General features: G+C 44.7%; 1 protein-coding gene across 1 annotated transcript; it reads right to left on the bottom strand.

The window, feature by feature from the left end:
* Positions 1-557: 557 nt before the first annotated feature.
* NELFA (negative elongation factor complex member A) lies at positions 558-11,949 on the bottom strand. Its single transcript, XM_072126209.1, has 11 exons — positions 11,568-11,949; positions 6,264-6,435; positions 6,018-6,179; positions 5,526-5,615; positions 5,147-5,277; positions 4,527-4,596; positions 4,104-4,192; positions 3,370-3,481; positions 2,252-2,514; positions 1,499-1,598; positions 558-1,409 (listed from the first exon to the last, which is right to left on the bottom strand). Exons 1-11 carry the CDS (start codon positions 11,775-11,777, stop codon positions 1,225-1,227), a joined length of 1,584 nt encoding a protein of 527 aa, XP_071982310.1. The 5' UTR covers positions 11,778-11,949; the 3' UTR covers positions 558-1,224.
* Between the last annotated feature and the right edge of the window lie 370 nt (positions 11,950-12,319).

Genomic DNA, 12,319 nt, shown 5'->3' with positions numbered 1-12,319 from the left:
TAGACACTTGATGCCTCTTACAATTTATCATTACCCTGGGATTAAAGTTCAGTAAATTACCAGTAATCAGAGAGCTTCACCAGAGGTCAGAGGGGACAGTGAGGTCGGGCGTCCTTGAGTTAAGAACCGCTGTAAGTGGACGTGTGCAGCAGAGCTGTGGGCATGTGCAGCAGAGCTGTGGACATTTGACCATAAGGGAATTTTTAATTCGTGTCAAATATATTTTTCCTATTTTTGACGACTAAATCTGGGGTTTGTCTTACGACCTTTGAATGGGTTTTGCACGGCCTTTTACACAAGCACCATTACACTTCAACAGAGCAGCAATATTAGACACAAGCTGTGGACAGGATAGAGCGGATTTTGGAGAATTATTTTTTTGGAATTCTGAAAAGCCCATTTAAAACAGCATCTAAAACATGAATATATCTGCAATACAGCGCCGAGCTCGGACACACACTGTGGACTGATCAAAGCGATACAGGACCGTTTGCAGCGGGACACGTTTTAATAAAATAAAAAAATCCTACCACCTTACTTCTCTCCCAAAACACATGACCATAAACGTCTCCATTTTATTGAAGCACACCTATTATACCAGACTTCCCAATAGCACTAGACCCCCTCCTCCCCGCACGATTGTACTAAACTAGGGAAAAAAGAACAAAAACCTCACAAAAGCAGAAAGCATACAGTAGTGGTGTCCGCAGCCAATGGCCAGCACTGAGCTGCTCACACGCTCCAAGGCTTAAAAAATAAAATCTGAAGAAGAAGAGCAAAGCTTGACCCCAGACCTTATGTCCAAATACTTGCAAATTTTTAACGTTTCAAATACTGCAGATAAAAATGAAGAAAGGCAATCCACACCCCCACCCCACCCCCCCTCAATGCTGAATGGTTCCTTCCACCTAGAAAATCATGGTGATCCACAGGATACTGGATAAGAAGAGGAAGAATAATAAAAAATAATCAGTTTAACCCGGGAGGATCTGCATTATGATTGTAGAACTGATTTTAAAAGAAGTTTTAATGATACAAAACTGGCCACGTGTCGTCTTTCGTTTCAGATGATGAAGCAACCACGGGACGTGGAAGAAAAAAACGCTCGCAAATCATCCAGGGATTATTCACCTCTGGATGGAGATTGTTAGCACTCGATTTACAAGTCTCAATTTATTTTTTTTTGGTCCTTCGTTTTTAGCCTGGAATGGGGGCCCCCCGCCCCTAGGAGACGTTAGTCAGGGGCTTGTATTTTTTTAGCTTGGTCCACTTGCCGGTGGAATAGTTCATTTCAAAAACCGTGTCGACGATCATGGTGGTGCTGCCGGTGCCGTCCCCCTTCTGTATGACCTCTGTGTACTCGCTCAGCTTGATCTGGATCACATCGCCCTGTTCTGGGCACGGGTTCTCTGTGTGGGAAACAAGCATGAACATTACAAAGGATACAAAGCAATAGTACAAGACACAGAGTCACACTGCAACATAAACTAGGACTTGCCTCTCGATCCTGCCATAAAGCCCAAAATCAAGGCCTTCTCTGGTCTTGTAACCTTGTTTGCCGTCTTGAACATTTCTTGTGCAGCAAACATCTGTTCCCTCTGCAAACAGAGAATATACATAGAATAAACAGGTCAAGAAAACAATACTATGAATAAGGGACCACATATTTCAGACTATAAAACTCACTACAAACACACATCCTGCATTAAATTATCCAAAAAAAGATGGACAAATATATGTGACGCCAATTAAAAATATACCTGTTGGTCACACACTCAGCCCTATTATGCACACGCACGAACAAACTCAGCCCTGCTATGTGCACACACACACAACCACTCACCCTGCAACTTGTTCTCTGTCCCATGCCTGGCAGCCTGAGGACCATGCAGGGATGCATGAAGCATGTGATCAGTCACATGCTTCTGACATCACTCCAGGTCCCTGCAGGTTAGAGTAGGGATGGTTGGGAGAAAGAATTGCACTGGCGCTGTGCTCTCAGAGATCAGCTGAAATACTTTGTCAGCGCTTCCCCCAATCTCCTGAACAGCAGTCAGGAGGGCCTTTAGGCTATAGTAATTTTTATTTTCTTGCCAAAAAGGCTGTTTTATAGTCTGTAAAATATTAAAATGTCCATAAAATAAAAGTCAGACACTGTTCACATAGATTTAAATACGACTACATGTTTTTGATCTAGCCAGGATGAGGATTCCAGGCCTCACCGGTAGGCAAGACGCCAACACAAACTTACAGTAAGCGACAGGTTCTGCTTGGGCGGAGGTTGTGTCTGGGTGATGATTTGAGGTGCCTGGGCCGCAGGGGTGACCACTTGAGGTGCTGTAGGTGTCAGTGGAGAGGTAGGAGTAGCTGCAGGCGTGGGGGTTGTCGCAGGGGCGTTGGTATTGCTATGATACATTTGCGTCCGCTGTTTAAACTGGGTAGGAAGAGGGTTACTGGGCGTCGTCGGTTCCTCCACCTGCCTGGTTGTCTGCAAAGCTTCTCGGACAGACCCAGCTATGCAGAAGGGAGCAAAGAAAAGCAAAATGATTACAAACATCTACCCAATAAGTGGCAATATATTACAATATGTTTTTTGTGGAATACATGTTACTGTACAGGTCAGGTTTACTCGCTGTGACACATGCAATACAATGTAATATTAGAGAGGGGGGGCACATGGCTGCATGAATGGGCCCTTATGATACCATAGGATGCTAGGCTCCCTTCAAACAATAAGCAGTAGAACTATAAAACATTCAGCTGAACCACATGTAAAAAGCTATTACTTTATGTCAAATAAATGCACAAAATGTAATACAATTATGAGATCCAACAGACTACAACCACACACACAACAGCTATAATAATTATGTGCCAAGAGGGAGCTTCTCTAGCAATCTTCATGTTCTGTGGTTTTGTTTGTTAATTAAGACGCTATACGTGAGGTCAGACTTCTATTACTGAGATAATGGTTTGGTTTTCCAGAAATAAACAATTATTTCAATTGGAAAACAGAAGATGTTTATATAAAAGCTGCCGAAAAGCAAATCCTATCCCATCGCTGTGCAATACGGGGGAGATTTATTGTGCCCCAGCGTATGATGAAATACATTAAGAGGCTTAAGCTCCGTGATGTATGCAATTCCCCCTTGGCGTGGGGATGGCGGAAAGGGGATAATAATTACAATTAGTGGCGGTTCAGGATTATTTCAGGGCTTCAACACCCGTTTTTTGGCACAGAAGCCGATAAATCTCCCCCTGGATGTCCATGTTATATCCTAATGCACATGTCTTATATGTGCATCAGGGTGCATTCACACAGTCTAATCCCCTACATGCACACATTAGTCTGGTTGCGTTGGGGCTCACCTTGCGGAGTCTCAGATGCAGGGATATAGGAGGAGGATGGCACCACGCTGGGAGTCGCTGGCAAGTAGCTTGTAGATGGAAGGGCGCTCTCATTGTTAAGTGTACCGATTTTCTGCAAATACATCCCAATTAGGACGTGAAGTCATATACATTACAATGCTGTACAGATGGATTACACATCTGCAAGTATAGAATCCCAGGAGGGCTTAAATCACAAGACACAATCACACAGGTAAGTAGTGGGGAGGGAGAAAGGAACTGCATGGTGCTAGGAGGAGCAACACCAAATAATATGGTGGTAAAGCCCTATCAAACACACATAAGATGGGCCATGCTGTGGTGGGGCAGTGGATAGTCCCGATATATGACTGGAGATGGAACCTCTGACCTCCGCCATTTAACCACATAAATGCCACGGCAATCGCCAATTTCAGCAAAGAGGAAAGGCTGAGGAGCCAATTGCTGTGACATTATAAAGACCCAACCCTCGAAGAAGAGTGTGAGTGAGTGTTAAAATGGCCATAAACTGGGACAGTTCACAGCATATTCAAGTATGTGTGTGACATGTATGTAGGCTACACTGGGGGGCCTCCTCCGACCTTAATCTGGCAAACTAACTTCAAAATAAGCTAAAATACATAAACCCCCTTCAACCTAACGCACAGGGATTTACACATCAGCTGCCAGGGAGCGCTTGTATAATTAGTAAGGATTGTAGGGGTGGTGGGAATTACCTGTGTGGAGACGAGACCAGCAGCATAATCGGGGGTAGCACTTTCCACAATGGCTTCTTCTTTTGGTGGCTTCTCTGCCACGTCAGTTTCTATAAGCGAGAATACAGAAATGAGGAATCACACGGTGCCTACATTCTTCCTGCTCATTGTTGTGATGATGAATTATATCTAGTTATTGCAAGTAAAAGAGAAGATACATTCCATATGATCTCAAGTTGCATTCACCTTAAAGTTATGGGGTAAATTTAGTAAAACGTAAGTTTTTCCCCAGAAGCAATGACTCTATGATCGGCCAGCGGTAGAGATCATCTGTACATATTCATTCTTATGACGTCACCCCCCCCAGAATAACAGTATATCAAGAGGGTAATAGAATTACACACAAGTAATGGACTAGAGCTGTATCACTATAGTGGTACCTACCCACAGTTTTCCTTCTTCTCTTGGCTTCTCTCCCTGCTCCCATTGCTTCCAACTCAGATATATTCAAGAGCTGAAAATAATTACAATCTACGCTCAGGATAAACCACCTTGGGACAAATCATCACAAAAATCACCAGGTCCCGCCCAAATATTATTTTGGATGTTATATCAAAAAGACTTGCCATTGGCTAGAAAACGTAATGTCAGACGAATATAGTTAGGATTTTTTCTGATCATCCATCCAGTTGTGTGACTGTCCAAACCAGGTTTTCTGGGTGCAGAAGACTAATGGCCTCATCCTTAGGCATCATCCTTAGTCTGGCCATGTTTCATTGGCCGGCTCCATAACCCTGTTAATCTACATGTTTAACCCCCAAATACAAGCTCAGTTGGGAAACTGCTCTTTGCAGTGGGAAAGGGTCAGGGGCTACATTTAGGGCTTCACAGTTCTTGCATTTTATTACCAGATCTCCTAATAGCCCCCCATCTGTGACTCACTTGGCCGCATGTCGTTATAGTGTAGCAGCCTTTACAACAATTGGGCTAAATATTTGTTGGACTGGACATTTGTTTCCTTTTCATTATATTGTTACATTTAATGTTTACCACAATACACTTACCTTCGCTCCCCTCTCTCTGCGGAGGGGTGTCCTGGAAGGTGCAATAGGCGTCCTGTTGGGGGCTGGACTAAACACACTGGGGGTTGTTGGGCTTCTGAATGGCGCCTGCTTTGGTATACCTTTCAGAGGAGCTGTTATGGAGAAGAAGAAAATCTTATGAGAATCACTTTTTTTTTTTTCTTTAATTATTTCCTCTGACCATTTAGGCACAGTAATTTAGTTCTATTTCCTTGCAGCGCCCCCACAGGGGAAACAAGTCACTGCACCAACAAAACTAAATGAGTAAAGTATTTATTATGTTAATAATTGCTATAGTTTATACATTTCTAAAGTTGAATATACCACCACCACCCTATTCCAGGGAGTAAATCAGACTCACTTGTAGTATCCAGTTTTTTAACCAAGCCTCTCCCTTTCGCGTGGAATGGCACTCCTGCCGTCTTCTTGAGCTGCTGCGCGGTTTCTGTGGCTTTAAAGTCAAAGCAAAAATATATGTACAAAAATAATAAACTATAAAACAATACAAACAATATAGTGATACGATAACAGCAGCATCTGAATTGACGCGGACCTTTGTAAACAAGTAGCAAGACAGATTATAATTGTGTTCTTTAAGACCTGCAGAAAATATCCACGGTCAGTCCGGGAAAAACAGACTCTGCGCTGGACATATTTATGGACTGACCACAGTGAAGGGGACTCTGTGCATCATAGTAATAGACGATGCAAGGAGTCCCTTCTTCCCTAATGTAATCATGTGCTGCCGTTCTGGAAAGGGGGTGAGGGGAGACTGTACATCAGTGATATATGATGCATGTAGAGTCCTCCGCACTGTGCTCAGTCCAGCCTTAGCGCAGCATCACATACTTACACTTCTGTAAGAGCTCTGCCCGGAGCGTGGCGCTTTTTGGTTTCCGTTTTAGCTGGAAATGTTTGACGGGAGGAGTCAGCGGTCCGGCCAGCATGGTGAGGGCATTCTTGTTTAAATACTGGCATTCCAGGGGCAGCATGGCGGAGGCCTCACACTCGCTCACTGGTTTAAGGAAGAAGTCAATGTTAGAGACCATCCCAAATTAGATCTGGCTAATCCAAGACATAAACCAGCAAACCAACCTACCCTTTTCTCGGAGCTCTCCCAATATATCCTGCACATTCGGGTTCTGTTCTTCCAGGTCGAGGTTTAACGAGCCAGTGTCTGGAAAAGACTTTAATATATCCGCCACCATTAAAATCCAGGGGTCAGAGTCCAGGGTGGCCAGCTGGATGATTTCTGTTAATGCCATCTTCATCTAGAAGACAAAAAAAAAAAAAAAAAAAAAAAAAAAGTGTTATTAAAGAGGATCACACATGTGGTGATTAAAATACTAGGGACAAGATATCAGTCCCAGTATCTGACCATTATAATCCTCTCCACTGTCAGAGAGGAGTGATGGAGGGGTTGTGTGCTACAATAATGCTTTGTAACATCGAGACGCTGAGAAGATTATGCGTCTAACTCACAGCGTGTGCTGTCTGGACCGTCCCGGCTGAGCGCCGAGAAACCGAAACTGAACTCAGCATGTACATTCAGTTCTGGTTGTCAGCGTTCAGGCAGGACGTTCCATCCAGCAGTGGCTGCGAGTGTGCAAGAGGCCTTACACAGTCTCCTACCTCCTCTGCTCCAGCACCACCTCTGTGACCGTGGAGAGGATTATAATCAGATATTAGGACTGAAGTCTCCGCATCCATGGGGGCTACAAAGAAAATTCAAAGTGCCACTGAATTTGTAGTAGGCCATACAGAATGAAAAGTTCATCCTTACATGTGTGAGGTGTTGAAAGGTCATGGTTAAACATCCAATAGCTTTTCATACACTTGACTCGCAAGGCTATGGATGTGTTCACACCATGAACTCCCATCAAATGCCACCCTGACTTGACTGGAGTGATGTCTAGGTTAAGAAAGAGGTGGATGCATTCTTCATTCAGGCTTGTGTTCCTAATCCATGGCAACCCCCTAACCTCAGGATTTGTGTTCTATATGAGAACTGGACAACACTTCAACAACAACCTGATCAGATGATCAACAACAATACGATAATAACACAATTATACAAGGATTCCCAGTGCGGGCCGTGGTTTCAGGTTTCTCCTCATTACATCATGTGCTGGTGCAATGGGAAGTAACTACAAGTCCCCGAGGAGCATCACAGACATCACGTCCCCCGGCGCTGGTCATCAGACTGGATTACCACCAACTACAGCATGAACAGGACGCCAGGCTCAAATATATCACAGCGACAGATTAGTCACAATGCAAAAAACCACCTCGACTATCAAAGTTACAATCATAGAGCGTATGGCAGCACCAAAGTTATGACCCACATTGTTGTAGGTTTTCCACTAAATGTATCTTCTACATTCCAGAAAGTGAAATCCAGAGGAAACCCAAAGCACAGACTGGCGACTGGCAAACTCAATCTACTGGTATTGTAACACTGGAGGAGTGTTTGCTGAACAATGCAGAATACAAGTCATTACAGTCTTCCCCTCCATTATCCACCTCCACCACCATCATCATCATCATCAGAGCTGGTGATGGAGACTAGCTGCTAGGTTGTCTCCCATACACTGAAAACAAAGTAGAGGAAGATCGTAACTCTCACTCAGAAGCATCAGCAGACACAATAGAAGAGCGCTGACCTGTCCCGATGCGAATAAAGCACTTGGGGTTAGATAGAAACTAATACAGCTCCAGCAGTCTGTCTCACCTTTCACTCATGTGGCAGATGGTGCAGTCCCCTTCACAAATGTCGTGTGGAGACGTACAGGCGGTCCCCGGGTTACATACAAGATCGGTTCTGTAGGTTTGTTCTTAAGTTGAATTTATATGCAAGTTGGAACAGTTTACATTATAATTGTAGCTCCAGACAATTTTTTTTGGTCTCTGTGACAATTGGATTTTAAAAATGTTGGATTGTCATAAGAACCAGGAGTAATAATAAAGCTTCAGTACAGACACCTGTGATAACTGTTACAGCTGATTATTGTAGTCTAAGGCTAAAGTACAATAAATTACCAATATCCAGAGGTCTGTTTGTAACTAAGGGTTGTCTGTAAGTTGGGTGTTCTTAAGTAGGGGACCGCCTGTAATACCCGGATACAAATCCCCATAGACTCTCATAGGCAAGCATACAATATCTTACAATAACATTTACTCTTTGTTTGGAGGTCTTCATTAGTCATATTAGACGAACTCCATGATATGAGTTCCTAGACCAACCTTCCCCCACCTATCCACTTGTATTGGAAGTTGTAACACCTCTTAATATTAACAGTCCGTCTTGGGAGAACAAGACAGATTCAGCAAAGCTATATCAGTGTATAACAAGCACTAGGAACCTCTGAACTTCTGAAATGCAGGACCTTAAATGGGGTCATCCGAACTTTTGAATTTACTGGGGACCCCCCCCCCCTCCCATTGAACAATAGATCAGGGACCCAGTCTCACTGATGGGTGGAGCAACTATCCTGTTTGCTCCATTCAATTGTCCCCAAGCAATGGAAATGACTATGCACATTGCTCACCTATCTTTGGCTCTTGCATTCACGGTCTATTAACCCCTGTTAAACGGATCAGATCGTTATCTGAAAAGTTGGACCAACCTCTTATACTAGAAGGAGAACACAGAACCAGTGACTAATCCAGCGCTGTGTGTATAACAGTATCTATTACAGTCAGACTTTCACTTTCTACCATAGACGGCTGCCAAGGTCTAAACCTTCAGCTCAGATTAAGGATTGTCCTTTACACGGGGCACAGAAAAGCCGAAAGTGTATTTTTTAAAACCTATAGAAACTCTGCAGCTTCCTCCCGTCACGGCTCACTTTGCATCTAGCACCCGGTGATTTGGATATATAGAAAGGGCAACGTACCAGAGACACAGGTGCGGCTGCCACACACAGTTGTTTGTCCCTTTCAAGCCACCAAAAAGAAGAGCAGCCCCCACATCCTATTCCCCAGTCATGTGACAAGGCCACCACCTAACAAAGCTTACATTATGTGTTCCCGGTGTCTAAGTTACTGTCCCCCAAATTAGTATCGTTGTGCATTCACTTCATGAAGCAGGAGGTACTGGATGAACAGAAATGCAAAGATAGTTCTACAAGGTAGAAGTTGTTGGCGCTATTATGTGCATCTGCGGGGAGAAGGCAATAGTGCGTTACTAGGACTCGCCGCAGTATGTGTCCCCTCGCCCGCGGGCAGGTGTAGGTACACCGCAAGGTACAATACAGGTGCCTGGTTTACAAGCGGCGCGACATGAGCTCCGACACCACGTGACGCGGATCATGCCGAGCCGCTGGCAAACAAATGGAAACAAATTTCCAACACAAACAAGAGCGGCCTCAGGGCATAGACTTTTATCCAACATAATTCATCATCCCTAAGGTTTTCTCCTCTAGGCAATAGGATGCAGACAGAAAGGATGGGACAGCGACTAACCAAGCTTTCCCAGAGCTCTGAGCGGCTGAGGGTTAAAGGGAATGTACTGCAGACAGTAGTATGTATTGTCTCTGGAAAGATGTGTAATCAGACCTTAGTAGCAGCAGGACTGTGAAATATGGATTCATATTTCAGGATAGTATCTTCACAAAAGTGCATTGGGGGCCATGTCCTTACACTGCTGTGCTCTTAGCCCTCTGCACAGGGCCAAAATCCGCTTTGACAGATTACCTGTACCATTACAGAGGGTCCTGCCACTTTTTTTGGTCACACAGTCAGCAGTTAACAAAGCAGACAACAATTTTATCGTGCAGAGGCCGACAGATGTGGTGCACGGTCCGAATGATCCCTTTATGTCCAGAATCTTACTGTTGTATCGGGTATAGTGCACATGTGCAAGCAGTTTGCACTGAAAAGAACACGAGAAGTCAGACAGAAACCTAGTGCAGGGGCTTTAATAAACGTGGGCCAATGTCTCTGAGGGTGGGTGCACAGGGACTGTGGAAATCGGCGCACCGCTGCACTACAATACAAGAAACGCCTGTTCTCTGTGGACGCCTATGGCCATGTGTGTGTGCGGGGAGCCTTGCTTTCTAGTGTCCCACCCCTGAGGGTCTCAGTAGAGGGAGGTGTGATCAGTCTATTATCAATTAGGGTGATACCACACATGGTGGTTTGAATCAGTTTTTGGTCCGTTTTTAAGCAATCTTAAAAAAATGCATCCGTTTTTGACAGGTTTTCCGAATTTGCGTAATTAAAAACAGACAAAAACGGATGCCTTTTTTTTTAACGGACTGCTTGAAAACGGACCAGAAACTGTTTCAAAACGCCATTTGTGGCATCAGAAAATAGACAAAAACTTATCCATACAGAAAAAAATTCCATCCTGGTAAACCAGGGACATTACTCATAGATCCAGGCACTGGGACTGTGGTATCTTCTTATATTTGTTATCCATGGCCTCCTTCCTTCTAAAAACTGTTTAAAATTATGTTAATGAGTCAGAAGGTCTGTGGGGGGTGGGAGTGTGTTACCAGAGCCCCTCCGTGAAGCATCCTGTAATGCTACACTACGATCTCCCCCCTCACTCTGCCTGATGTAATTTTCTTACACAGTGGGAATGCAACAGCCTGTGAAGCAAAAGCAGGGGGGGCTCTAGTAACATCCCCAGAGCCCTTCAGGCTCACTAAAATAATTATATAAAGTTGATTTTAGAAGGAAGGAGGCCATTGATAACAAATTAAAAAGATGACCACAGTCACTGTGCGTTTTTAAGCAGTCCGTCAAAAAACTTGGGTTTTGGACTGCTTAAAAACACCACATGTGCCCACAGCCTAAGTGTCCCCGGTATAACATGCTTGTATTTCCTTTAGAATAAAGACAACTATGTGTCCCTATGGCGAACCTACAAACCAAAGCTGGGCGGGGGAAGAACAAACGCAAAACGATGCGACTGTGGGACCTGACTACACTGGGCGTCAGCTTGTAGTCTGTAACCAAGGAACTACATGACTTTGCACAGGAGCTGTGCACACAGGACACTTTAGATGATTATTCTCGGCATCTTTATTACATTTGTTTGCCCCATTCAGACCAATAGCTAAGACACATTTCCACCTGTCACTTGTTTCTAAGGAGTTTTTATGTTATTTAATTATATATGAGGGGCTCCCACCTAATACAAAATAATAAAACAGAAATTTAGGTTCTATTTGGACATTTCTCCTTTATTTGCCACCCAAAATGCAACAATTACCAAAATAAGTGACTGCAAAGTTACAACAAGACAAGGCAGAAGCTACAGGAGGGGATGAGAGGGGAATGCTGGGAGTTGTAGTTCCTCAGGCGGCCTGTGTGTTTGCCCCGGGCTGCCCCAGTGTGTGCCCGTCCAGCTCACGCCCAGAGGCGGGAGGGATTAGGGGGGCGGGGGAGCTCTCACCTCGTCCACGGTGCGGCGCGGGAGGTGCAGCATCCCCAGCAGCAGCTTCAGCTTGACGGCGGACGACAGGTTGTGGAAACACAGGCGGACATTGTCTATAACGGTCGCGGTGAGCAGCGACGCGATACTGGGGGGCGCCCACAGCTCGTCAGCGGAGCCCAGCTTATTGTGAAGCCACAGGCCGGTGTCACTCTCCCTCATCGACGCCATCTTGAGAAAAGAAAACCGTTCCGAGCAGGCATTTTATGAAGACACCTACAAAAAGGCCCCCTCTGGCGCTAAGACACAGGAGCGGAGGCGCGCCAGTTCTCGCGATAGCTGCCCGCGGCGCTCTGGAGCCTCCATGGTGCAGGGCCGGAGCCCGACCTGAGGCCAAGGGGCATTATAATAACCCGACATAATAGGAGACAGAAGTTATAACGCGATACGTAACTGTGACAGGGTCCAATAGTGAAATGCCCACACTAAAGATGGCCGGCACAACCAATAGGCACCTCCTTGAAAGGAAGAACGTTTACAGCTAGATGCATTTGGACGGGTTCTTCCGAGGGTCAAAATACTGCACACCGCAAAGTTTATAGTTTCTTCTAGATTTTCAAATATATTTTTTATTTTATCTCATAATATTGATATCCACAATCCCAGAGAAGTAACCACAGCAAAGGAAATCACCAACATCTGTTTTTCAGTAGAACGTGGAATCAGCTGTAAAATCAGTTGTAAAATTCACATGTTCCATGGTTTTAGGGTAT

This window comes from Engystomops pustulosus, chromosome 1 (assembly GCF_040894005.1).
Source record: "Engystomops pustulosus chromosome 1, aEngPut4.maternal, whole genome shotgun sequence".
Classification (NCBI taxonomy): domain Eukaryota; kingdom Metazoa; phylum Chordata; class Amphibia; order Anura; family Leptodactylidae; genus Engystomops; species Engystomops pustulosus.
This window is presented reverse-complemented; position numbering and strand designations above follow the sequence as displayed.

Bases quoted from the DNA above. Each gene is read 5' to 3' on its own strand.
- NELFA (XM_072126209.1), bottom strand. From the start codon at position 11,777: ATGGCGTCGATGAGGGAGAGTGACACCGGCCTGTGGCTTCACAATAAG. The intron at 5,616-6,017 runs GTAAGTATGTGA...TTGACTTTAAAG, and splicing joins GGCAGAGCTCTTACAGAAGT to CCACAGAAACCGCGCAGCAG. The intron at 1,599-2,251 runs GTAAGTTTGTGT...CTCTGTTTGCAG, and splicing joins AGCAGAACCTGTCGCTTACT to AGGGAACAGATGTTTGCTGC.